General features: G+C 35.8%; 2 protein-coding genes and 2 long non-coding RNA genes across 5 annotated transcripts; 2 read left to right on the top strand and 2 right to left on the bottom strand.

The window, feature by feature from the left end:
* The first annotated feature begins 6,987 nt into the window (after positions 1-6,987).
* Positions 6,988-8,239, top strand: LOC138857285 (uncharacterized). The gene is made up of 3 exons (XR_011396374.1): positions 6,988-7,603; positions 7,683-7,813; positions 7,882-8,239. It is a non-coding gene; the product is annotated as an uncharacterized lncRNA (long non-coding RNA).
* A 28-nt stretch (positions 8,240-8,267) lies between these two features.
* On the bottom strand, positions 8,268-9,966 carry LOC118682390 (putative nuclease HARBI1). The gene is made up of 3 exons (XM_070109596.1): positions 9,103-9,966; positions 8,943-9,045; positions 8,268-8,880 (listed from the first exon to the last, which is right to left on the bottom strand). The coding sequence occupies exons 1-3, from the start codon at positions 9,275-9,277 to the stop codon at positions 8,334-8,336; spliced, it is 825 nt and encodes a 274-aa protein (XP_069965697.1). The 5' UTR covers positions 9,278-9,966; the 3' UTR covers positions 8,268-8,333.
* A 137-nt stretch (positions 9,967-10,103) lies between these two features.
* On the top strand, positions 10,104-12,785 carry fz4 (frizzled 4). The gene is made up of 3 exons (XM_014236415.3): positions 10,104-11,299; positions 11,354-11,622; positions 11,681-12,785. Exons 1-3 carry the CDS (start codon positions 10,344-10,346, stop codon positions 12,379-12,381), a joined length of 1,926 nt encoding a protein of 641 aa, XP_014091890.3. The 5' UTR covers positions 10,104-10,343; the 3' UTR covers positions 12,382-12,785.
* Positions 12,786-14,726: 1,941 nt separating this feature from the next.
* LOC106618615 (uncharacterized) lies at positions 14,727-22,644 on the bottom strand. 2 transcript variants are annotated; one of them, XR_001330761.3, is made up of 3 exons: positions 22,554-22,644; positions 15,076-15,240; positions 14,727-15,025 (listed from the first exon to the last, which is right to left on the bottom strand). It is a non-coding gene; the product is annotated as an uncharacterized lncRNA (long non-coding RNA). The 2 variants fall into 2 exon arrangements; XR_004975899.2 differs by having other exon boundaries at positions 15,100-15,240.
* Positions 22,645-26,672: the final 4,028 nt, after the last annotated feature.

The raw sequence follows: 26,672 nt of genomic DNA, 5'->3' as shown, positions 1-26,672 counted from the left end.
CCAAACGATGTGTTAATCGACGGCTGCGCAAAATGCCAAAAGAACGCACACCACTAACTTTCACCGATGGGGAGGTGCAGAGTGCCATCAACAAAGCCAAATCGTCCAAAACCCATTGGCCCTGACGAAATAAGAATGCTTATGCTAAAAAACCTCGGCTCGACGGGAGTAAGCTATCTCACCAAGGTTCTCAACTTGTCGATGATCACTCTTCAAATACCCGAAGTGTGGAAAGTCGGAAGAGTGGACCCACTACTGAAACCTGGGAAACCTGCCCACAAAGGAGAGTATTATCATCCGATAACTCCCATCCCACCAGTAGTGAAGACACTTGAGACCTAGCTACTCCCGACATTTACTCACCACCTGAGTCTAGCAGACCTTCAGCATGGCTTCCGCAAAGAGGACGATCCTCGTAGCGTTGGACTTGTCAAAAGTTTTGACACAATCAACCACATAACACTACTTGAGGGTATAGAACAATCCACGCTCCCTTCAGAGCTGAAGCGGTGGACTAAGAACCACCTAGGCGGTCGACATTCATCCGTACTGTTTCGAGGTGAAAACTCCAAACTTAGAAGAATTAAACAGGGATTCCGCGGGGCGGTGTCCTCTACCCGCTACTGTTTAATTTCTGTATTTCGAAACTCCTCCAGCCACCAGAGGGAGTTTCCATGTCCTGGTACGCTGAAAACTGCACGATATTGACGTCGGGCAATGTAATCGATGGCATGTGCTCGAAAGTAAACGGCTATCACTCCGAACTTTCTTGCTTCTTCTCAGCCTGTGCTCCTTCACTCCTCACACTACCGCGATAACTGCCAAAGTACAGATCCGCAAAAAAATCGTCAAATCGCTTGCCGGCAGCTCTTGGGGAAAAGCCAACGAAACGTTACTGGCAACTTACAAGGCAATCGGCCGGCCAGTCTTAAACTATGCTGCTTCAATATGGTCGCCTGGATGTAGTTCAACGTAGACGAAGAAGCTTCAGACTTGTCAAAACACTGCACTCCGGACTATCACGGGATGCCTCTTGATGTCCACAATCGAACACCTGCATAGTGATAGATAGACATTGTTTTCGTAGAAACCACCCCTGCAGTCGTCTGCTTGAAGCGGAACCGCCTCCTAGGAACATCAAGATGTCCTTCCTTGATTACGTCGTTGACATAAGACAGTACGCCGACCAGACTTCGGACGCAACGAGCTATAGACAAGCACGGACCGCCAGTGGGGCTATCAACACCTTCATCGACTCCCTCTCAGTGAATGGCTTACTAGAAGTCAAACCACTACCCATTAAAGACGTAGAGCTCGAGTTGCTTTGTCAATCTAGAGTGATAATTGCGCAACTTCGTTCTGGATACTGTAGCAGCTTAAACTCCTACTTATCCAGAGTAGACCCCGACATACCCAATATATGTCCTGCATGAAATAAGTCCCCCCGATACAACTGGAACTCCAGTTAGATGACCACGACTACAACTAAACTATAGCTCACCACCCATCAACAACATCGCCAACTCAAATATGACTTCGACGCGAAAAACTAATAATGTCTTATATATTATATTATATTGAATGGTTGCGCTTATAAAAAGAAGTTTTATTAAATTATTTCAAAGTTACAATAAGCTATACTTGTATACTCTTTAAATTAATGTTTGATGCTAATGGCTGCTGCTGCTAGAACGTCTGATCAGCTCGGTGTCCGTGAGAAAAGGGAAGAATTGCAGGATGAAGGAGAATGGGGTTGCTTATGGTGGAAAATATAAAAATGTAGTAAAGGGTTGCCGGTCGGTAGTGTTGTGCGTTTTGACGGTCGGTAACATAGTACAACATAGTTCTAGCCTGTCGGTAGTGGATGATGTTGCCACATTTACAAAAGATTAAGGTAACAATAATGGCTATACATTTATAGGCAAATGTATAGTTTAGGTCCCCCAACTAAGGAGGCCTCAAAAATGAAATTTTTTTTTTATCGTCTTATTTTGACGCGAATATTACAAATCCGTGAGTGGAAAGTGAATTTTTTCAATAATTTATGCATGTATTTACAAATATATTTAACACACTTTGAACATATTTTTCAACTCACTTAAATGTTGTAGCGGCAAAACTCTGCAGAATTCTGATGACTTAGCTTTAATTATCAATTCCGCGAGTTAAACATTTTCTTGTGAAAAAAATACTGAAGAAAGGGAACAGTCACAATTTCTTTTGCGCCGTGATCTGATGGTATGGACGAATATTGGAGATCGTCGAACTCCTTTCCGCCGTAGTGGCCTTCGGTCGCGCTTCAAAAAAAATCCTGGTTGGTCTAACACCGGGGTGTTCATAGTCCTTTCGCCCCAAATTCCATTCAGCAGCGGAAAAAAAAAGAATTAATTTTAATGTATCACAATTTTTTATTTTTAATGCATATGTATTAAAAAATTTAAAAAACATTTTTTTTGTTTTTTTTTTAAAAAAAAATAGAAATGTTGAAAAAAATCACATTTCGCTCACGGATTTGTAATATTCGAGTCAAAATAACCCGATTTAAAAAAAAAAAATTTTTTTGAGGCCTCCTTAGTTGGGGGACCTGAACTATACATTTGGGTTGGCTTTAGTATACCATCCCACGATTTCAGGGTTAAGAGAGGTATGGTATTGGATAGAGGAGACTCTCCAGATCACGAATATATACCATTATTGCCGCCGAAAACTTATAGTTTTCGAGATATTTGCATTTTAAGTTGAAAGTTTCACAAATTTTATTTTAAAATTTCTCGATTTATGGTTAACTTTTCTTTTATATTATGCACTTGTTATACACTACAATATTTCTACACATTTATTTTATATTAGTTATTTAAATATTTGCTTTAAATAAGCATTTTATTTTAACACAATTTTCGTTATATGCACAATAACAAATGGGTTCATGTTGACAGATAATAAGTGTTGCCATATCCAAATGAATGAAAGCAATCAAAATAAATAAAAAACTAAAAAATAATAAAAATTATATGCACAATATTTACCAATTCAATTTGAATATGAAAATAATGACAAAACAGACAAAAAAAGAAACGGTACCTTGTTTAGTTGTAACAATATCCGTTATATTCTGTTATAGAAAATGAAGTTTAAAAAGAGTGATATACTTTCTTTAACAATACTTTTTTTTGGTGTAGAAAGAAGTTTGACGCGATTGAATTATGAACACCCCGGTGTTGGACCGACCAGGGTTATTTTTTTGAAGCGCGGCCGAAGGCCGCCAGTGCAAATAGGAAATCTAAACAAAAAAAAGTAATGTTAAAGGGTGTATCTCTCTCTCTTTAAACTTCAATTTTTATTAAGGATAATTATAGTAACAGTGAAGATTTTTAAAATTTGATATATTTTGTTATTGTGCATTTAACGAAAATTTTGTAAAAATAATATGCTTATTTAAAGCAAATATTTAAATATTTAATATAAAAAAAATATATAGAAACATTGTAGTGAAGTGTTAGTGTATAATAAGTGCATAATATAAAAAAAAAGTTAACCATAAATAGAGAAATTTTAAAATAAAATTTGTGAAACTTTCAACTTAAAATGCAAATATCTCGAAAACTATAAGTTTTCGGCGGCAATAATGGTATATATTCGTGATCTGGAAAGTCTCCTCTATCCAACCATACCCCTCTTAACTCTGAAATCGTGGGATGGTATACCAAAGTTTCCCCATACATTTACCCAGTTATATTTCTAATAACTTTACGCTTACTACTCGTTATTCGAGTTTAACTTATTGCTATAACTAATATATTTTTGATCTGCAGAATATCCTCAATGCTCCCATATACTATTCAATTCGGTGCGATTGAAATCCTCTTGAAAACACAATTTGTAGATTCAACTATTTAAAGTACGTATTTTTTCTTTGAAGAATGAATTTTACTTTTACACCACTAACACTTCATTTATTTGTTGGTACACATTGATTTCACATTGTATAGTGAAAAAATATCTTTCATTCAATATTTAACTTATTGTTCAATTCTATTTATTCACACAATAACAAAACGGTTGCACACTAACTAATACCCAGTGCTACCATAATAATATATTTCGCAAACGAAAAAAAAAAAAAAACGAAATATTATTACCCAAATACAGAAACCACAATTGAATATGGACAATAAGTTGGACCGTAAAGGATTATTTTTTTGAAGTGCGGTCGAAATGAGTTTTAGTTTAAGTTTGTCGTCCTTAGAGCAACGCCAAGCAGCAGGGTTGCTCCGTATCCTCCTGATCCGTGCCGGCATCGAGCCCAACTTGGGCCCCGAGGAATTCTTCTGTTGCTTGGTTAGCTGCAACACATGCCATGAAAGGAGCCATCTTAATACCTGTTCAAGCCTTAAGGCTCATAGGGAGTGGACCACGAGTTATGTGGCCCTGCAACATGCACCATGTTCGGGCACTGCGCCGCCTCTCCAGTTGAGTGGCTATAAAAGGACCTCCACGGCCTTAAGGAGCTCACACAGGCAGCATGACTCCTTGCCTGCCCGATCCCTCCCAACCTTTATTTCGCTCCAATCTTCGTCCGAGAACCACCCAGCATTTCCTGGTTCCTTGCACAGTCTGTTCTGTGTGTCAGTTCTGATGTCCCTTTCTGTGTTCCAGGCTGCGCACCACACGTGAGTAAAGTGCGTTGCCCCGTTGCCCCGTGCTGTAGGAGTCTCCCCCGCAACACAACATGACAGTGCAACAACCGCTCATGAGGATATTACAGCTGCAACAACCACCATCTACATGTACCTCCCTTACCCCCAGGATAACCACCAGACACCTGAATCAAACGCACTTTTACTATTTAACTGCAGCGGACTCCAGATTATGATCGAGAAGATAGTTGCATTTATGAGCCGGGAAGGCATATGGATAGCAGCGGTCCAAGAAACCAAGTTAAACAGCCGCTCAAATCTTCTGAGTTGCGCAGGTTTCAACGTTTTACGTAAAGATCGCGAGCGAGAATTTGGTGGAGGTCTAACCTTCAGACTGCACAACACTGTGCAATATCGTCTATATATACGATCATATCAAATGATCATTGGGGGATGGAGCTGGTTGCTGATCCCTGTAATCCCTGGATAAGGGATCTCAATTTGGAGATTCGGCAAATGATAAATCAACATAAGCGGAAAAAATGGATAAAGCATCTGAAGTCCGGCAACCTTTCCACCGGTGTGCGTAAGCTTTGGACTACTGTCAAGGCCTTGTCTAATCCGAGGAGACATGACCGAGTTGAAATTCAATTCGATGGCCATGCCTCCTCGGACCCGAAGAAGTGCGGAGGGTATTTTAGCCCACAATTTATACTGCACCCTTCGGCTGACAAGACCAAACGATGTGTTAATCGACGGCTGCGCAAAATGCCAAAAGAACGCACACCACTAACTTTCACCGATGGGGAGGTGCAGAGTGCCATCAACAAAGCCAAATCGTCCAAACCCATTGGCCCTGACGAAATAAGAATGCTTAAGCTAAAAAACCTCGGCTCGACGGGAGTAAGCTATCTCACCAAGGTTCTCAACTTGTCGATGACCACTCTTCAAATACCCGAAGTGTGGAAAGTCGGAAGAGTGGACCCACTACTGAAACCTGGGAAACCTGCCCACAAAGGAGAGTATTATCGTCCGATAACTCCTCTCCCACCAGTAGTGAAGACACTTGAGACCTAGCTACTCCCAACATTTACTCACCACCTGAGTCTAGCAGAACTTCAGCATGGCTTCCGCAAGGAGGACGATCCTCGTAGCGTTGGACTTGTCAAAAGTTTTGACACAATCAACCACATAACGCTACTTGAGGGTATAGAACAATCCACGCTCCCTTCAGAGCTGAAGCGGTGGACTAAGAACCACCTGAGCGGTCGACATTCATCCGTACTGTTTCGAGGTGAAAACTCCAAACTTAGAAGAATTAAACAGGGATTCCGCGGGGCGGTGTCCTCTACCCGCTACTGTTTAATTTCTGTATTTCGAAACTCCTCCAGCCACCAGAGGGAGTTTCCATGTCCTGGTACGCTGAAAACTGCACGATATTGACGTCGGGCAATGTAATCGATGGCATGTGCTCGAAAGTAAACGGCTATCACTCCGAACTTTCTTGCTTCTTCTCAGCCTGTGCTCCTTCACTCCTCACACTACCGCGATAACTGCCAAAGTACAGATCCGCAAAAAAATCGTCAAATCGCTTGCCGGCAGCTCTTGGGGAAAAGCCAACGAAACGTTACTGGCAACTTACAAGGCAATCGGCCGGCCAGTGTTAAACTATGCTGCTTCAATATGGTCGCCTGGATGTAGTTCAACGTAGACGAAGAAGCTTCAGACTTGTCAAAACACTGCAATCCGGACTATCACGGGATGCCTCTTGATGTCCACAATCGAACACCTGCATAGTGATAGATAGACATTGTTTTCGTAGAAACCACCCCTGCAGTCGTCTGCTTTAAGCGGAACCGCCTCCTAGGAACATCAAGATGTCCTTCCTTGATTACGTCGTTGACATAAGACAGTACGCCGACCAGACTTCGGACGCAACGAACTATAGACAAGCACGGACCGCCAGTGGGGCTATTAACACCTTCATCGACTCCCTCTCAGTGAATGGCTTGCTAGGAGTCAAACCACTACCCATTAAAGACGTAGAGCTCGAGTTGCTTTGTCAATCTAGAGTGATAATTGCGCAACTTCGTTCTGGATACTGTAGCAGCTTAAACTCCTACTTATCCAGAGTAGACCCCGACATACCCAATATATGTCCTGCATGAAATAAGTCCCCCCGATACAACTGGGCCTCCAGTTAGATGACCACGACTACAACTAAACTATAGCTCACCACCCATCAACAACATCGCCAACTCAAATAGGACTTCTACGCGAAAAACTAATAATGTCTTATATATTATATTATATTGAATGGTTGCGCTTATAAAAAGAAGTTTTATTAAATTATTTCAAAGTTACAATAAGCTATACATTTATACTCTTTGAATAGAATGTTTAATGTTAATGGCTGAACAAATATATTCTTGATCTGCAGAACATCCTCAATCCCCTAATATCCATTTTAATTTGGAAATCTTATACTATGTTCACACCGACACGAAAACCGTGTTTTCATCGACAAAAGAGGTTTTCACGCGAAAACTTGTGTTTTCATCCATACAAAATTTGTCAAACGAAAACACAGTTTTCGCTGAAAACCCCTTGAAAACTTACATTCCACTCATTATAATCGGTGCCTGCTCTAGTTTAATCGATATTATTGGAAGGCATATTTTGCCAGCCCTAAATGTCACTTGACAATTTGTTTACATTCCATAATTGTTCTGTGAATTTGCTTACATTCAAATGGCGAAAAAAGTGTATAAAAAAAGAAATTCGTGGAGTGAGAGGGGAGAAGCCCTTCTAATAGAGTTATGGGAAGAAAAAGTTTGTGCGCTTCGAGGGCCAAGGAAAAATAGCCACATTTTGGAGGAAATGGCAGTGGAGCTGCAGCAGCAAGGTGTCACCTTCACGGCGGCAGAAATAAAAATGAAAATGCACAATCTGTCGCAAAGATTTAGGTAAATAAAATTGAATAAAAATAAATATTAAACAATATTGAGTAAATATTAACGCGTTATATGTTATTATGTGTTATAGGAAGGAGAAAACAGCAGTCGGTTCAACTGGCGGTTCCCCTTCGCAGTGGCCTTTATTTCAAAAAATGAGCGAAATACTGTCGCCATATAAAAGCTACAACGCAGAGGGCTTAGTGGAGGAAAGCTTTCAAAGTAAGAGACATGTGTTTTTTATTGAATATATTATTCATATTTACATATATATATACATTTTTAAAAAGGTTCTACGAACTCAAAACCGATGGAAATTTCGGTGGAAACGGCTGCGTCTTCAACATTTGTTGCTCCACTGCCATCACCTGTTTGCACTCCTTCGCCCTCAGCGATGATAATGTCACCAACCGCGTCGTCACCCGAGCCGATAGATTCTACAAAAAGGAAAAACAATAATTTTGAAAGTTTCATAATAAAAAAATTGGAAAATATTGAAAAAACAAATGAAGACTTTAATATAACTAATGACAAATTTTTAAAAATGACAGAAACATTGGTCGAAAACGACAATAAAAGAACAAAATTAATTGAAGAATTTGTAAAGGATACAAAAGAAATAAATAAAGTACTTCTTGATTTGTTAATAAAATAAAAAGTAAATGAATGTGTTTTATTTTTGGAATATGGTTACTGCCGCCTTAAATGAGTTCAGCCTGATAAATTATACTTAAAATTATTTTTACTTGCCAAAATATGTACAAAGTGCTGCCCGTATAGTTTCCCCGTTAGTTGGGTCGTCAGACGCATATGAAACATGACTCGGATTTTGTCGTCTAGTCTCCAACTCTTCCAAAGCACGTAACCATCTAGCGTTTAAAGTATCGTTGTTTTCATTTAAAAAATTGTGAAGGACGCAACAGGCTTTTATTATTAAATTGGCATTACGTACAGAATTGTCAATTCCTTTTCCAATTCGTCGAAAGCGGGCCTTGAGGTGTCCAAAAGCATTTTCGACAACTCTACGTGTTTTCGAAAGGGCGTAGTTGAATACCTTCTCACGATGATTTTGATTTACGCTAAATGGATACGGTTTCATTAGTTGTTTGCTAAATCGAAAAGCCGAATCCCCAATTATAAAAACTGGCACATTTACGCCTGAAATTTCACGAGACATTTCACTTAGTAAAGGACAATTCTGTATTTCTCGCTTAAGTGACGACTTCTCATAAATTTGAGAGTCATTACATCGCCCGGGACTCCCAACGTTTATGTAAATAAAACGGTATCTGAAAATACAATTTATATATTACATATGTACTTATATGTATATTGTGTTTCTAAACTTTACTTAGCATCAACTAATGCCAATAAAACGGTGGAATACCATCCTTTGTAATTATAATAATCCACAGCATCTTCAGATGATGGGTGAACCTCAATGTGGCATCCGTCTGTAAACAATTATTAGACCAATGGCGTAAATATATGATTTTATAACTAATATTTACCAATTGCTCCTAAGCATTGTGGGAATCCAAGTACCTCGAAACCCGTCACCAATTCTGTTATGCTTTCTCTATTTAATGGCAGCATTTTGAAGCAGGATGGTTGCAGTAATCTCCAGATTTCGGTGCAAAATTCCAGCAAAATTTTGCAAACCGTAGATTTACCCACTCCGAACATATTAGCGATACTCCGATACTCCGCAGATGAGCCTAAAGCAAATATTGCTATAGCTACTCTTTTCTAGAGCGGAATAGCTCTTCTGTAGTTCGTATCCATTTTTTGTAGACACCGGAGGATTTCGCATAATTTTTTAAATGAACTGCGGTTCATGCGAAAGTTTTCCTTAAAAAAAACGGATCCATTTCGTTGGCAATCGTGTTCCCAAAATTGATTTTTGCGTTGCTGGAATTATTGATATTTAATTGAAGTTATGCTTCAGTAGAAACCTATACAAACCTTTGTCCAACATGATCTAATCGGCATCCTAAGGTTCTTTAATACACATAACAGAATTAAACGTTTTTTGTTCAAGTCTTCAATTTTTTTTTTAAGGCGAATGTGCTGGGTGCTAAGAACTTCTATCGATTCTCTTAAAGAATCGTCGTTGCTCAATAAATTTATTTGGCTTCTCAAAGCCAACAATTTCGCAATTAAAATTTTCTCGGAATTCTATAAAACAAACAATAATAATTATAAGCAAATATTTAAAATTCTAAAACTTACCATTCTCGTTGGCCTAAACGTACGTAACTAATGTAAACAAATAAATGTGTGAACTGTCAATGAAAACACAAAATGTCGGTGTGAACGACTTCGGTTCCACAATCCACAAATTGTGTTTTCAAGAGGTTTTCAATTTGGTGGGAACATAGTATTAGAATGGGGTTTTAAAGATATTCTTTGTATTTTTAGTAACTTGGCAATCAAAGTATAATCGATTAAATTATATCGAATATAGTATGGAGAATACACAAATTTTATCTGCTTTGGAATTTCTTTCAATACACCTATTTTAATGTAATAATTTTATTGTTAGCAATCAAACTTGTATCTGGAAGGAAAAAGTTATTGTGAATAAAAATGAAAATACGTATTCATCAAAACGAATATATTTTAACATACAAATTATAACCGTGGAAACATATTTACATGTATAGATATATAAATTCACTTTTCTTCGTTAATTTGCTGAATTCACATGATGTCAAAAAAATAATATAAATTTTTTCGGTAAAAATTTATAATGTCTGTTATATTGCGTTATTGGAAATACCTATATATATTTGGTCTAATAGTTTGTTCAACAAGTAGCGAATCTTTTGCTTTTCCACAATGTGAACCAATTCGTATCGATATGTGTCGCGGCATTGGTTATAACGAAACGTCTATGCCTAACTTAGTTGGCCATGAACTTCAATCTGATGTAGAATATACCTTACAAACCTTTGCTCCTCTTATTGAGTATGTGTGCAGTATCCAACTAAAATTATTTTTATGCGCTGCCTACGTTCCGTTATGTACACCGAAAGTCCCTCTTCCCATTGGACCATGCAGAAACTTATGTGAAAGCGTTAGGATGCGGTGTAACCCGGTTTTACAAGGGTTTGGGTTTCCGTGGCCTCCCGCACTAGACTGTAATAGATTTCCACAAGAAAACAATCATGAAACAATGTGTATTGAAGGACCAGGTGAGAAACAAATAAATATAAGAGATAAGGATAACTTTTCGGAAGCGGTAACAAATAAAGCGCCTTCCTCTGCAATATTGGAATGTCCTGGCCTATCTAAATCTCATATGTATGTAAAACTGTATCGGTATGGAAGGTGTGCTCCTTTATGCGAAGCTGACATATTATTTGGTCAACATGATAAACATTTGGCAGAGCTATGGGTTGCCACATGGACATATGCCGAAGTTTTCATGGCTTTAATTGCAACATTGAGCCTCATTTTAAATGATAGTTCAAAAAGGAAAAATAATCAGAAGTGGATAAGCGTGCTTACCCCTTTTGTGTGGTGCCACTTCATGGTAGCCTTAGGGTGGACTGTTCGCTTTATAGTGGGTAGAACGGCAGCATCCTGTGGATATGATCCACAACTCCCGAATGTTCTTCTTCTACTGGTTGATGGACTTTCAAATGCTCCATGCGCAACAACTTTCTTGCTCCGGTACTATTTTTTTATGTCTTCATGTGCTTGGTAAGATAGTTTGAAATATTTTTGTTAATTTCTAATAAGAAAGTTATCAATAAGGTGGGCAATACTTTGCCTTACATGGCATCGGGATGTGCGTCGTATCAACCCAGAAGATTTGATACCCTTGTCCGCAGGCAATTCAGGTACATTTACTGACGTGAATCAGTGTGAAATTAGAAGAAGGCGTTTAACAAGTAGTGATAAACGTAATGTCAACTTGACTATAATGCAAAGCAATTTGGCAAGCTTTATAGCTTGGGGACTTCCAGCATTTCAGACTGCAGCAGTAATAGTAGCGAGACTTGTGGATGCTGACGAACTTATAGGTAAATGATTCCGTTATTCTTTTTAAAAGATTTATAATATTGTTTATATATCTTACAGGTGCTTGTTTCGTTGGAAACCAGTCAGATAGAGCCCTGCAAATATTGGTCGCAACACCACTTTTTTGTTATTGGATTTTCGGTTCCATGAATCTCGGCTCGGGTTATTTAGTATATCGTCGCTATAAAGTTTTATTGAAAAACCCTCCAACACCCATGGTGAAGCAACAATTAGAGGCTAAGTGTCCAAGCTATGATTTTGGAACGTTCCTGTTCATATATTGTATTCCTTGTGCATTTCTTTTGATTTCTGTGATCTACGAATTTGTCAACATTGATATTTGGCTTAATATACCACATTATTTCGTTTCAAACGAGGGATTTACAACACCAATGTGGCCTTTCATGACTCGGGCATTTATGGAAATAACATTGGGAATTATATGTTTTGCATGGGTTATAGGTCCAAATATATCTGTATTGTATAAGCAACAGTTACAGCTTCGAAATTCCCAAGGAAGTAATCGTAATAAGAACTATAATTGCAGGACAACATCTTATCAAAGTGTACAACCACCAGTAAATCTATATTCACAACAACGTGTTCCAGGTAGTATTTCAATGAACCAAATAGCGAAATACTCCCACAATCAAATTATCACACAAAATATTCACAATTCCAATCATTTGCACAAAAATCATTATCAAATAAGGCCACAGCAAATTTATCTGGAATGTCATGGAGATGAAACTATACTATAACTATTTTTAAGTAACTTGCCTCAAACTGTGTAACAATAAGACTGTGATAGTATAGTAAACTTTAATTTCTGGTTAAAGAAAACTATTTAGATTATTATTACTTATTGCTTAGGAAATCAAGTACTTATTTTATTCTTACTTTTGAAAAGTGCCATTAATTTTAATCCACATTATAATCTTATAAATTGAATGTATTGTTTCATAAACTAGATTAAAGATTTACAAATTTAAGAACTACCAATGCAGTTACATAAAAGTCTTTGTCCAAAATAACGACTACAAAGTGTAAAGTTTGTGTGTGGAATATTCAGCCTGTCTGACTGTATGTAACTGTATAGGTAAGCTATATTTGTATGTGCCTAAATTAATCAACTTATGATTAAATATAGAAATCCAAAAAAAAATTTTTTTTATTTAAACAGTTGTATACGTACGTATGCAAAGCTATCATTACGCCCTTTGTGCTGTTAAGTGGTATTAAATTAAGCCTCATCCAGCAGTTCAGCCGATTTGATAAAATACCTTATATTTTCCACCCCAACTAACCAATGTCTTTTAAATTGGAACATTGGGAGCCGTGGTATATGTCCCGCCACAACCGGCTGAAGGCTGAGTTTTCGGAAAGTAAATGTTTAGCGTCACATCAATCTCCGTGCATGCTCTGCATTCTGCCAAAACCATTTTACCAATATTTTCAAGGAGGGAACTTAGACTTAGGTGCCCTATGACGGCCCCTACAATGTCACTTAAGCGGGTACTACGGTTTCAAAGTCAACTGAATATTGGTTGAAATTTTGAAACTGGGTATTTTCCATATCAACTCACCCGTCAAAAAATTATTCGGTTGAAATATTGTCGAACTTCAACTTTATTGTGGTTTTTAACATTGCCAGTGCGGATAACTAGAATATCAAACCAAGCTGTTGTAGTTGAAGAGTTGGAAAATAGCTAAATAAACCATTTAATAGCTCTATTACTCTCCACTAAGTTGAAACGAAGTTAAAGTAATTCTACTTCAGATCAATTAAACTTTTTTTTGGTATTACGAACTACAATCAATTTCAGACGAAGTTTCATGGAGATTAGAGAAGTGGAGATTAGACAGATAATTAGCACCTGAAAATTTTTAAACGAAAAATAGTTCAATTCAGTTACTGCTCCCAAAAAGGGTGAATAAATATAAAAATGGACATTAGTTTGAATTCTATTACAATGACGTCAATTTTGGGGCTAAAAATGATATGTTGCGCATACGATAAATGGTCGTGATTACTTAAATCTAATGGTTCTTCTTAAAATCATCCTTGGAATACTATTTCTACCATTTCTGACTGGCTGGGTAGTCTGACAGCTTGAGAATGTTTCCCATTAGGCCGTGGAAATGTGTATATTATAATACTTATTTTAATGGAATCCTCAATGTTAAATGTTCTTCGACTTTGGCTATCAACCGTTGATGCATCGTCTATGTGGTCTTTCGATACAAATCTTTTAGTTTTTGCCGTTCCACATACCCTATCTACTTGAACGCCACAAATGACGTTTTGCTATTCTGAGTTTGTATTTATGTTCACAAAATTTGATCTAATTCCAACTTTTCTATTAAAACGGTTAGCCTTGTAGAAGGCTTTGCGAGAATTTCATCGAAGGTTTTTTAGTTCCCCATTCATCCATGGTTTTTCTGTGGTGGAAGCCGCCCAAAATTTCTACAACAGCCGGTTCTACGTTACCGGAATTGACCCGGAATTTATCAATCATAATTGTCGTCATTAGAGAGAGAGAGAGAGCAGTGACCCAGTCGAGTCACATAGGTATGTGTCCCAGTTCATTCTTGATTAACCTTGAATTCTATATCTATATATATATAGAACTCGACTGTGGAGAACAGCGCTACCATCAACAAACTCGAGAAATGTGGTATGAAGCTCATCACTATCAAAGCCTTCTGAAGTGTTGGTCTTTAGGAACCCCTCGTTACGCACAAGGTGCAGCTTGAAATTAACTTACAACTCCGGTAGGCGCTCCACTATAGAGCAATGGCTATAATGCCCTTTACGGACTGGATAGGTATCCGGAAGACTCAAAATTTTTTTTTCCGTGAAGAAATAAAAAACACAGTAGAATAAAAAGTTGAAGTAACGAAAATCCCCATACAACCTAACTGTGAATAAAGAAGTTTCCTTTTTCCTTTCTTCGAATAAAACTATTTCGATAAAAACATAAAATTCAAGTTAGGCTTTTGGGGAGAGGACAATGCGGAAGGAAATTTAGTGCGCATGGTTTCTAAATTGTCTTAATTATTAATATCAACATAAAATATTTTTAGTATAGTAATAAAAATAAAATTTAGTATAATCATCTAAATATAATCTAGTAGAATATTATAAATATAACACTAGAAGTGATATTATGATCACTGTTTATCAGTTCAGCCATGTCTTCGGAAAAGTGACCTGTTATTAACAGTAACACCACAATTCCTTCGAGTTTTTTTCGATATACTGATTCTTGTTGAATGCCTTGTTTGAATATTCAAAATCGTTCTCTGGATTCGCTATTTCATATTTATTTTTTCAGTAAACAGTTCACTAACTTGTATTTTTCTTCAGCGTTCAATGTATGGCGGACTTTAAAATGTGAAGATCTAAAATGAATAAATATTCTTTATTCAAATATGCGTAGATGTGTACATACATAATTAAGTTTTATGGACACGACCTTTATGTCATGCGTAAGTCCGATGCGTTTTCTCACTTCTACATGATTGAGGTCCACTCTTTGTAAAAAATTTTAAATGTTTAAGTATATGCCAAATTCAGTCGAACAGTTGAATATGATATTACTTAAGTTAACTCTTATCTAAAATTAAACAAGATATATATTGTGCTATATATATCAAGTAATGACCATGATTAGCATGACGAGACGAATTAGTTTCCAGTTCTTTGTATGTCCCTGCAAGCGTTAACTTGCTATGGTTGGTATTGTAGATGACCGGACACTGACCACTGCTATCCCCATAAAATGGATTTGATCGAGAAAACTCAGTTACCATTTAAGTTAGTTTTTTTAATGCAAAAAAAATTGATGAACGTTCACATAACTGTTACGTATCTCAAAAACTATTTAACAATGTTGAAAACTATTAAAAAGAGAACAATAAAGTTTATAATGTTTTTACTGATTGTTTAAATGACTATAAACTCCCCTTCCAACTACACCGCTTCTTCAGGGTAAATAATGTCACACCCTAATACAACACACCACACCTTGGAACACAACACGCACTCACAACATAAACGACCACACTGCACACGATGTCAGAAGTTACCACCATACACGATGACACCCCACACAATCAACAAAAAGAGGGATTGGATCTTCAATTCACCTCATTCGAAATAATTCAGACCTCTTTGCGCAACGTAAATGTATGAAATCGCTATCTCCGCTACCAACCGTCAAAACTTTCTGAGTTTAAAATCGTAGTATTAATTTTTATCACAAAAGTGTTAAACCAATAAAAAACTTGTGAAACATTCAATAAAAAAATAAAGAATATTTCAATTTAAACCTTAAAAAGGCGTTTGTGAAAGAAAGGGGAAGTAATAATGTCAATGTTGAGTGCTAACATTATAGCATAATTATTCATGGTCCTTCGAGCCATAGTGAGCGGCACTATGGAGTAACAAAAAAAAAAAAAGAAGTGAAGTGGATAAACGTTAATATATACATGCAAACGAACAAAAAAAACAAAATATATATTTATATATATATATGACAAGTGACTAGAAAGTGCTGTGGAGTGAACTGACATACACATACACATAGAAGAAGAAAAACAGATTGTTAAAAAGTTAATTTAAAAAAAAAAGAAGAAGAAAGTGTGGAGTGACACAAACATATGTACAAGAGGTAAAAAACAACAATTATAAAAAAAAACGGGCGCGAAATAACACAAAATTTCATACGAGCGCGAATAGCAACAAAAATACATACATAATTAAAAAAAAAAAACAAGAACGGGCGCCAGTCAAAACTAACAAAAAAACATAATCACCTCAAAAGGACACAATAACAACCACACCAGCCTAAATCAGCACTGCGAAGCAGAAATTGGGAGAGAGCCACAAGCGGAAAAAGCAACACACAAGTATACCATACACACATATGGTATACAATATTGTCCCCAAAACTCCTTGGTGGACCCCAAAGTGAGTCGTATCGTTTCCTATTCCTTTATTTTATCATGCATATATGTATGTAAAGATTACAGTTTTATATATATAGAACCTGTAATAACAAATACGTTCACCAAACTACAACAGTTCGGTAAAATATATATATAATATATATATACCAACCTAAAGATGTATTATTAAGAACAACAATAATTCAATGCCTATTTATGCTTAGCTTCGTGTATTCAAATACACCATCAAGAAACAAAAATCAAAAACGAATTCAAGTATATACTTGCAAATTTCTCCAGCAATACCCCTTGTGTTTAATAAAGCAATAAGCAGGATTGCACATAATAAGTAAGCATAGGCAAAATAGAAAATCTAAAACAGACAGAGAAACAAATAAAAACACAACAAACAAACATACATATATGCATATCGAAATAACGCTTATATATCACATCTCTATATATCGTTAAATATATATTTTTAATAAACATATATACATACAAAAATATATTTACAAATGCATACGGTCGAATACCTGCACATTATTTACTTTGCTTTGGCGCTCTCTTCGCTGTGCGAGCCTACATGCATACGTATATATACACATTTATATACACAAACGGCGATTAATATATAATATCTGTAGGTAGGTAGGTAGGTAGGTAAAGTGGCTGTCATTCGACACACTTAGGCCTTTAGGAGGCCCATTGTGATACCACTGGGACTGTGATCCCCTCACTCTACTGGTTCCTCTCTGAACCACCCCGTACTTCTGATGAACTTCATCAGTGTGACAAGTTTTATCTGTGCAACCTCCGAGACGTCGTCAAGAAACCCACGACCCATGGTTGCGATTCTTTTCCTATATAGTGCTGCGCAATCGCATAGAAGATGTCTAATGGTCTCCTCCTCTTCTACTTCCTGACAGCTTCTGCAATAGTCGTTATATGGCGCGCCAAGTCTACTTGCATGTCTGCCTATTAGACAGTGGCCTGTTAGTACTCCTACGAGAGTTCTTATATCATTCCTCTTGAATTTTAATAGTCGGCATGTGCGGCTCATATTCCATTCTTGCCACGTTTGCCTGCTGGTTGAGCAGGTCAGGGATTGATTCCACTGACACTCGGCTATATTAATGACATGTTTGTCGATTAGGTATCTACACGTAGCCAGAGGCATATTTATATATAATATCTGTAACTTTATACCCTACTTTTGGACCTAATAAAGTTATTTAATATCCATTTCAAAAAAGAAAAAATTATCATAAATTTCGAATATTATCAAACGGCGATAAAACAAATATATGATAAACGAATTTATAAAAAATTAAAATTATTAAAAACAAAAAAAACATTTTTTCCAACAACATACTTACATTCATATGTTACATATATATTTACAATTTTACATATACTCAATGTAACAAACAAGCAGGATTGCATACAAAAAAAAAAAAGCACATTGATCTCTTCAACGAGCTCTCAATTGCATTAGAAAATGTGCATACTTATGTACAAAGTGTATTGATCTCTTCAACGAGCTCTCAATTTCACGAGCACATAAATATATAATAACAAGTCCGTGTATTAGGGTGTACCTAAATACATCAACATAAGTACATAATAAGTATTCTTAAATTAAAAGTGCCATTCTTAATAACTAAATTAAGAAAATTTAAATTACGCTCACAAATATATATTTAAAATAAAATACAAATTAAAAAATAATTTCGCAAGTAAATATTTATCTAGTCCGAAAAAAAAATCGTATATACGTAAAATAGTATTCGGTATTAATTATCATTTATTGCTGCATTTAAATCAGTTTACACTGAGAAAATTTTAATTAACTTTGACACATATAGTAATAAATAACAAAACAAAAATGGTTAATGACGATAAAAATCAAATTACACCTGTAGAAGCTACACGCGCAAGACAGGTTACCACAAAGCACATAAAAGGCAAAAATATTTGTGTTGCCAAATTCATTTCCGAGAGTGACAGATTAACACGATACTGCACTCGATTTTCATCTTCACCGATTCAAGACATCTCTGAATCGTTATTGGAAATAAAAAAACAAAATATTGACAATTTTTGGACTCGTCTCCAAACGGCTCATGACGCCATAGTAGATTATGACAATTCAGATCTACCACACGATTTTAAATTATCGGCTTACGCACTATACGAAAACTGCTTAGACCAGTATGAAGAAACAAAAGCTATGATTTCTGATCAATTAAAGCTAATAAAAGCGATTGCACCTACTCCGCATCCGAGAGTAGAGCTGCCACAAATTCAAAGTCAAGAGGCAAGTTCGGGCATCCATCTCGAGGTGCCCGCATGTGACACAGAAATATTTTATGGAGGTTATGAAGAATGGCCGTCCTTCCGCGACATGTTCACTGCCGTATACATCAACCATCCAAAATTATCAAAAGCGCAAAAATTGTATCACCTCCGATACAAAACTAAAGGTCAAGCAGGCGCAATAGTGAAACAGTTCGCACTAAATGACGACAATTTTAATTTGGCTTGGGAAGCTCTAAAATCCAGATATGAAAATGAAAGAATATTGGTCGATAACCAAGTAACGACACTATTAAACTTGCCTAAGATTCAAAAAGAAACCAGTGAAGAGTTTATAAGACTACAATCCACTGTTTCAAACTGTTTGTCGGTTTTATCGACACAAAATATTCCCACAGACAGCTGGGACCCTATACTGGTAAACATATGCACTGCCGCATTACCAGAAAAATCGTTACTTTTATGGGAGCAATCGCTCTCATCACGAAAGAAATGCCCCACGTGGCAACAAATGAAAGACTTTCTAACTACCCAGTACGAAATCGCTGAAAGGGTAGATAAAAAACTAATTAAAACAAAAATTGTTCAAAACGACCTAAAAAGAAGCTTCAATAGACCCCAAGCTAGTAGCAAAAACAAATTCCTCAGAAGATTTTGCAAAACGCAATCGTTCACATCCGAACAGAATAAGCATACGTCATGCGAACTATGCACAAGAGGGCATAAACTACAATCTTGCGAGATATTTAAAAAATTAAAAATTCAAGAAAGAAACAATTTTATAAGAACAAAAAGATTATGTACAAATTGCTTGTCACATACGCATACTGATAAAATTTGTAAAAGCAAATTCAATTGCATCTACTGTCGAAAAAGACATCACACAATGCTTCACTACAGCACATTGCCCAGCTCACCCCAAAAGAGTGCATATATTAGTATAAAAAGAACCACGGGTTTAGTTTCAACTACAAATCCCGAAAACCACAATACCGAAAATTGCCTAATGACACCATGTTGCTCAAAGGCACAACACACTCAAACGCTACACAGCGAAATACAAAATAGGGCATTACTACCCACAGCAGTCATCTCCATCGAACACCGAGGAGAACTGTTTAAACTTAGGGCCTTAATAGACCAAGGATCACAACGATCTTTCATAGCGTCTAGGGTACAAAATAGGCTACAACTGCCAACAAAACAAGCCAACTTTGAAACCACGGGAATGGGCGGAAGAGTAGTCCAAAACTCAAATAATATCTGCCCCATTACCCTAATTTCCCCCCAAACGGATAAGAGAATTAAAGCAGAAGCTATAGTCTTACCGCAGCTAACAAATATGCTTCCAAGCTATCATACAAATAGCAAGCATTGGCAAAAGGTTTCACACCTGAAGCTAGCAGATCCCAACTGCAATACCCCCGCTCAAATAGATATAATAGTAGGCAGCGACCTTATACCGCAAATAATGCTTGAAGGTGTTGAAAAAATTTCAACGACCCTTCTAGCCCAAAATACTATATTCGGTTGGATTCTAAGTGGACTGGTTACTGAACCAGTTTCCACATCAACAACTCAAGTTGACGAAAATTCAAAAGAATACCTTAATTCACAATCAAGGAAATTTCGGGAGTTAGAAAAATGCCCCCTCATATCAATTAAAACCCCAGAAGATCAGTATTGTAAAGACTTCTACAAAGCCACAACTACTCGATCAAATAATGGTCGGTACGTCATACGACTACCACTAAATTCACAATCCAAGAATTGGCCGAAAAAACAAAGTCAGAGTCCCTTCTGACAAGATCAGTTTTAAAAAACACAAATATGTAACTTTTCGACCCCGCAGGATGGCTCTTGCCAATAATGATACAAAAATCCTGATTCAAAAAGCTTGAGATATGTTGTGCCCTCCTACTTGCCAAATTAGTGCATACGCACTTTAACATACATATATCCAAATTGTCCCAAAAAAGTCGAAAAAATCGACACATAACAAATTGTGCTCTAGTAGCTTACTTTTTCAAAATTATAAAACAATTTAAAAATAAAGTTAAGCGATCAGCATGCTCCCAATGCGATGCAATGACGCACCAAGCCTTACAACAAGCAAAGGTCGCTCTAATCGCATATATCTAAGCCCCCTTCGTATTGGTGGTTTATGGGAAATACTTGTAATACGTGTACAAATCCACTTAAAAAGTAGCCGTAAATCACAAATCTTACGCTCGCAAGATCCCTCTTCAAAGGTTTCAAAGGAGCACCCATTCTGGCCATATCTGAGCTAGGCGTGGAGTCGCCATCCTATAAGCCGATAATAAAGTAATAGTACATAACCGGCAATAAAATGAATAAACAAAATTATACCATCTAATAATACGTCGTCACAACAACAAATCGAATAAATGCAAAACAACGTTGCTTGCTTAACGCACTAACTTCCAAATCAAAAAACATAATACCCATTTCAAAATCAAGATTCCATCCTACACGTACAGGTAAATATGGATCTACCACTACTGCATTATCATGCATACCGCGCTCTCGGCTACTCCAATTGCATTACGCCGTGATACCTGGGACATTTACAGCATATCTGTACTACTAGGCAAAATATTCGCCTAGGGGGCCCAGGATGTTTAAATGACTATAAACTCCCCTTCCAACTACACCGCTTCTTCAGGGTAAATAATGTCACACCCTAATACAACACACCACACCTTGGAACACAACACGCACTCACAACATAAACGACCACACTGCACACGATGTCAGCACAGAAGTTACCACCATACACGATGACACCCCACACAATCAACAAAAAGAGGGATTGGATCTTCAATTCACCTCATTCGAAATAATTCCGACCTCTTTGCGCAACGTAAATGTATGAAATCGCTATCTCCGCTACCAACCGTCAAAACTTTCTGAGTTTAAAATCGTAGTATTAATTTTTATCACAAAAGTGTTAAACCAATAAAAAACTTGTGAAACATTCAATAAAAAAATAAAGAATATTTCAATTTAAACCTTAAAAAGGCGTTTGTGAAAGAAAGGGGAAGTAATAATGTCAATGTTGAGTGCTAACATTATAGCATAATTATTCACTGATAATGGGATTGAAGCAGTAATGGACCGATTCCGCTGTATGATGGTAAATAACCACAATATGATAATGTATATACATTAATATTCACGTATAATTTTATTGAGGTATCTTTCTAATGAGCCGAGCATGTATTAATGGATCTCCAACAGCATACCTAAATTCTGTATATTAACACTAGAACTACGAACCGGTCAAAATGACTGGTTGCATCATTCATTTATACCATTTCCTCTTTATTTCTATTTAATATTTTACAATAATGTCATGATTTTTATTAAACTTGTGTATATAATAATATTATAGATTATTTTGTTCTTACGCTTCTAATTTTCAGAAAGAGAAAGAGACCTATTTGAAATATGTATATGGTAAATCTTCGTAGTTCTAGTGTTAACTGGCGATTTAGTCATTGTTTCAGGAATAATGCCCATTCCCCCATAAGATATGATATATTTATCAGACACACACAATTCAATTCATCTATTCATGCTAGTCTTAATGATATATAATAATATATCTATAAAAATTAGTTTTGGTATTATAAATTACCGTTAGAAGAAAAAAATACTATATACACATATATTAAACATGTACAATAAATTGTATAAAAACGTTATATTCAAATAAAATTACTCTTGACTAACCGTTTTACTATATTTCGGTGTAGTTTTAGTTTTTTGTTCAATCTTCGTCTCCGCTTTTTAGTTGTCATATACATAGTATTTATTTGACTAGTTCGATTTCATTTCAGTGCAGGGCTGTTATTATTTTTAAGTAAGGACACAAACCAGCTCCGAAATTTGTTGGGACATATTTGTAGACTTTTCCATCTCTCCGTTATAATTCATATGCCACATATGTGAAGCCACGCCTCCATATACTTTCAACCCTTAACAAATAGGTAGCAGAAAACCAGAAACACACATGAAGCCTATAAGCGCCAAACGCTTTTTTCGGTTTCTTCAATACACAGGTACGTGTAAGCAGGACATCTAGTATAGCTGCCTCAGCATTCTATGTATGCTGTATGCCTGAGGTACAAACATATATCTGTGTATCCATATCAAAGATCCTATATAGGTGTCTAACACTATCACATATGACTTCCCTTGTTTATATACATATGAGGGAGTTGAATACGTGTTTCAATTTCGGCGTACACATATATCTGTAGATACATATATATATTAATGGCTTACCTATGTATGTATGTTAAGAGTATTTAAGTAACTTTTGTTGTTATACGAATATTTAGACAAAAATTCTCACATTTACATAGGAGCATTCGCTCATATGACTTTTTAGTATGCGTATATGCATGTACACATTTATACTTGTCATTGTCATACACATATATAATGTTTTTGTACTTCTCATATCAAATAACTGGCAGAAAATGGAATAGTGGTGAATGTTGCCGGCAGATTTGTAAGATGCTGCAAGGTGTAGTATATATAAAGCCTGCGAACTTGAAGTCGCTTCAAGAGTGCCAGTAAAGTTCAAACATACATACTATTACACACAGCTCACAGTATGTGTATGGTGCAAATGCATATGGGTGACACTATATGAACAAAGAGCTTTTTTTCAGCATATCTACCTACAATTCTTCAGGTTATATTTATTATTTCATTCAGTTTTATTAAAGTAAAAAATATATTTACTTTTTTTCTTGTTCCGCTTTCCACTTTCACTTTCGATTTCTTAGTTTCACCCTTTGGTGTCGTGATATGCTTTCTTTAAAATTATCTGGTAAGAGAGACGCATAAAAATAAAGCTGTGAATGAGTCTTAAATATAAAAAAGCCGTGACGTGAATTTCTCTTTTTACACATATGTATATACATAAAGCTTGAATTTTTTATAGATATGAAAGCAATGCCTCCTGAACGGGAACTTGGCAATGCCCTATAATTTTTAGGCGCGAAGATAAACTTGGCATTGAAACTATTTTATTTGTATATTTTTGCTTATTGTAGCTTAAAGCTTATGCATATATATAAATACACATAGAGATGAATTGTAATGTGCATGTCATCTTTTGTAATTACAGTAGTATTCTTGAGTGCCTTAAGTAACGAACAACGGGAATTTGTCAATACTCGGTTTAACAAACAACATGAAGAAGACATATACATACTTATATGTATGTAGAAAAATTTGAAAAAAAAATGATTGCTGAAAACAGAATACAAAACAGGACATGAAAAAATTCAAAAGAAACAATTACTATATTAATATTTCTTTATGTTTTGTATTTCTTTCCTAATTATGTTGAAGAGAATTAGATTCTTGAGTTCCCCTTTTCCAAATGTAAATAACGTTAAATTGTATGCTTAGACCTTTTCAAATAAATACTTCTTTTAAACATTTTCGACTTCAATTCTTAGTCAGCAATTGAATAAATGAGTTGAACAAAGTTTCATGCAGAAAATCTTGGAACAATGTATGCAGTGGGCAAAGCAAAAAAATTTCGAATTCATAAAACTTATTGACTGAACTTCAGGCCATCAAATGTAATCTTCGTATTCCAACGAAGCAAACGATGGTTCATAAATTTTTTAAATATGTAGAATAGAAACTTATATTACTGATATACAAATATTTTAATCTCATGATTTTGATTTTTAAGAACATTATTTCCTTTGAAGTAACATTCATAAGTGCTTTGAATTGTTTCTTTTTTTAACAAATAATTCAATAAACAATGCAATTTTCGGTTACTTTACTCGTTTACATATATTGAAAAACGTACCTCACAAAGTAAATACTCGAATTAACGGAAAATTTGGTACAATGAACTGGTCTGACAATTAATGTATACCAATTGGAACTTTAATTAGTGAATTATTTTATTTACTTACATATATGTATGTAGCTTTATTATTCTAGAAAATCAAAGATCACTTATCATCCCATTCTTATTCAGCTAATTTCAGTGCAATGGAAGTTCTTGTTTATCAGTTTTCGAGGAAGGATTGGTAACATGAAAATAACTTTACCTTACGGTTGGGTAAATTAAATATTTTCAATCATTATAACTGTTGTCGATTCATTCTTTTCAGCTGTGCACATTGCAAAACAAACAGATTGCCAAAGAGCTTTGCTTTGAAATTCAATTTGAATTAGATGTATTTATGTGTTCGGCTCAAATACAGTTATGCTAATCGAAATATAACGGAGAACCAATATGCACAGCTACATTGTATTGTCCATATTTTCATTCACTAGCAGGTAAGCACAATACATTTGATTTCTTTCTGTAAAATTTGGCTTGGGGATTATTACTTTCGTCAAGCTTTGGTGAATGCTTAATGTGATGTAACCTATCTATAGCAACAACATAACATTCACTACATGAATTTATTGTATAAGAAGCTTTGTCAGGAGAAAATTAGATCCTGTACTTTATCTATCAAAAAAATTAAGAATTATAGTTTTTTCTTATTGAATAAACAAATATGAAGCAATTGAAGGTTATATTTTCAGTAGCGGACTGATTGAATTTCTCGGTTTCATATAGAAAGAGACTTAAAATCGTTTACCCATTCGTTACAATTTTTATACTTGTAACATGTTGCTACAGAGTATATAATAGTTTTGTTCACCTAACGGTTGTTTGTATCACTCAAAACTAGTCGAGTTAGATATAGGGTTATAAATAGTCTGTGCAAGCTGTAACTTGAGTAAAAGTTGAGATATCCTAATGAAGCTTGGTATACATGTTTCTGGGTAAGACGGTTGGTATTGCAAATGGACGTAATCGGACCATTGACACGTCCACAAAAAATTAAATTTATCGAAAACCAATAAATTTCAATAACTAACCTCCACATTGCGATACAAGATTGTTATTTGATATAACGAATCACATTTGGAGGGCATCTTCATTTACATTTTTTTTCAAGTGGGCGTGATTCAGGCCTCTAATAGGTTTAATGTGCATATCTCTTAAGCCGCAAAAGAAAGAATAACCAAATTCACTCAGGACAAATATTTTTAGCACTCCTATCGACAGTGTGCCGCCCACTATCCATAAACCGATTTTAATTAGAAGTACTGAAAGTGCGATAACTCATTAAATAAACAAGTCAGAGACGTTGAATTTTACGCGGAGTATGATACCATTAATCTTTATAGGAGCCAAAACCAAAATTGGACAGTACATTTAGTTGACTTTTTACCGAAAATATTAAGCAATATGTGTATATACATAATTGAAATTCAAAGAGGATCCTTTCCTAATAATAGTTTGTCTGTGTATCATGAATTGGTTGAATCGGGTCAATATTTTCCGTAGCTCCATATACCTAATATAAAGATCTTTGAACTTCCGGGTGACTTTATACTGCATATATTGGCCAATTGACCGTTATCTCAATGAAATTTAGAGAGTGTGTTTTAATCATAACAGTGTATCTCTGTGACTAAAATGGATAAAGTTAAGTTAATATCACATACATATATCTCATATAATGAATGTTTAATTCTTTCGCTACACTTTTTAAGATACAGTTTTGCCAGCAACTGAAGGAATTTTCCGGGCTTTGATTCTAGCAAGTGGCAAAAGTATAAAATGTTCGGTTAAACCCGAACTTAGAACTTCCTTACATGTTTTTTATACTTTCAGGTTTTGCTTTGTCTTAGATTTAAACACACAACCCTCTCT

This window comes from Bactrocera oleae, chromosome 5, assembly GCF_042242935.1.
Source record: "Bactrocera oleae isolate idBacOlea1 chromosome 5, idBacOlea1, whole genome shotgun sequence".
Classification (NCBI taxonomy): Eukaryota; Metazoa; Arthropoda; class Insecta; order Diptera; family Tephritidae; genus Bactrocera; species Bactrocera oleae.
Note: the sequence above shows the minus strand (reverse complement) of the source record. Positions and strands in the feature narration are given on the sequence as shown.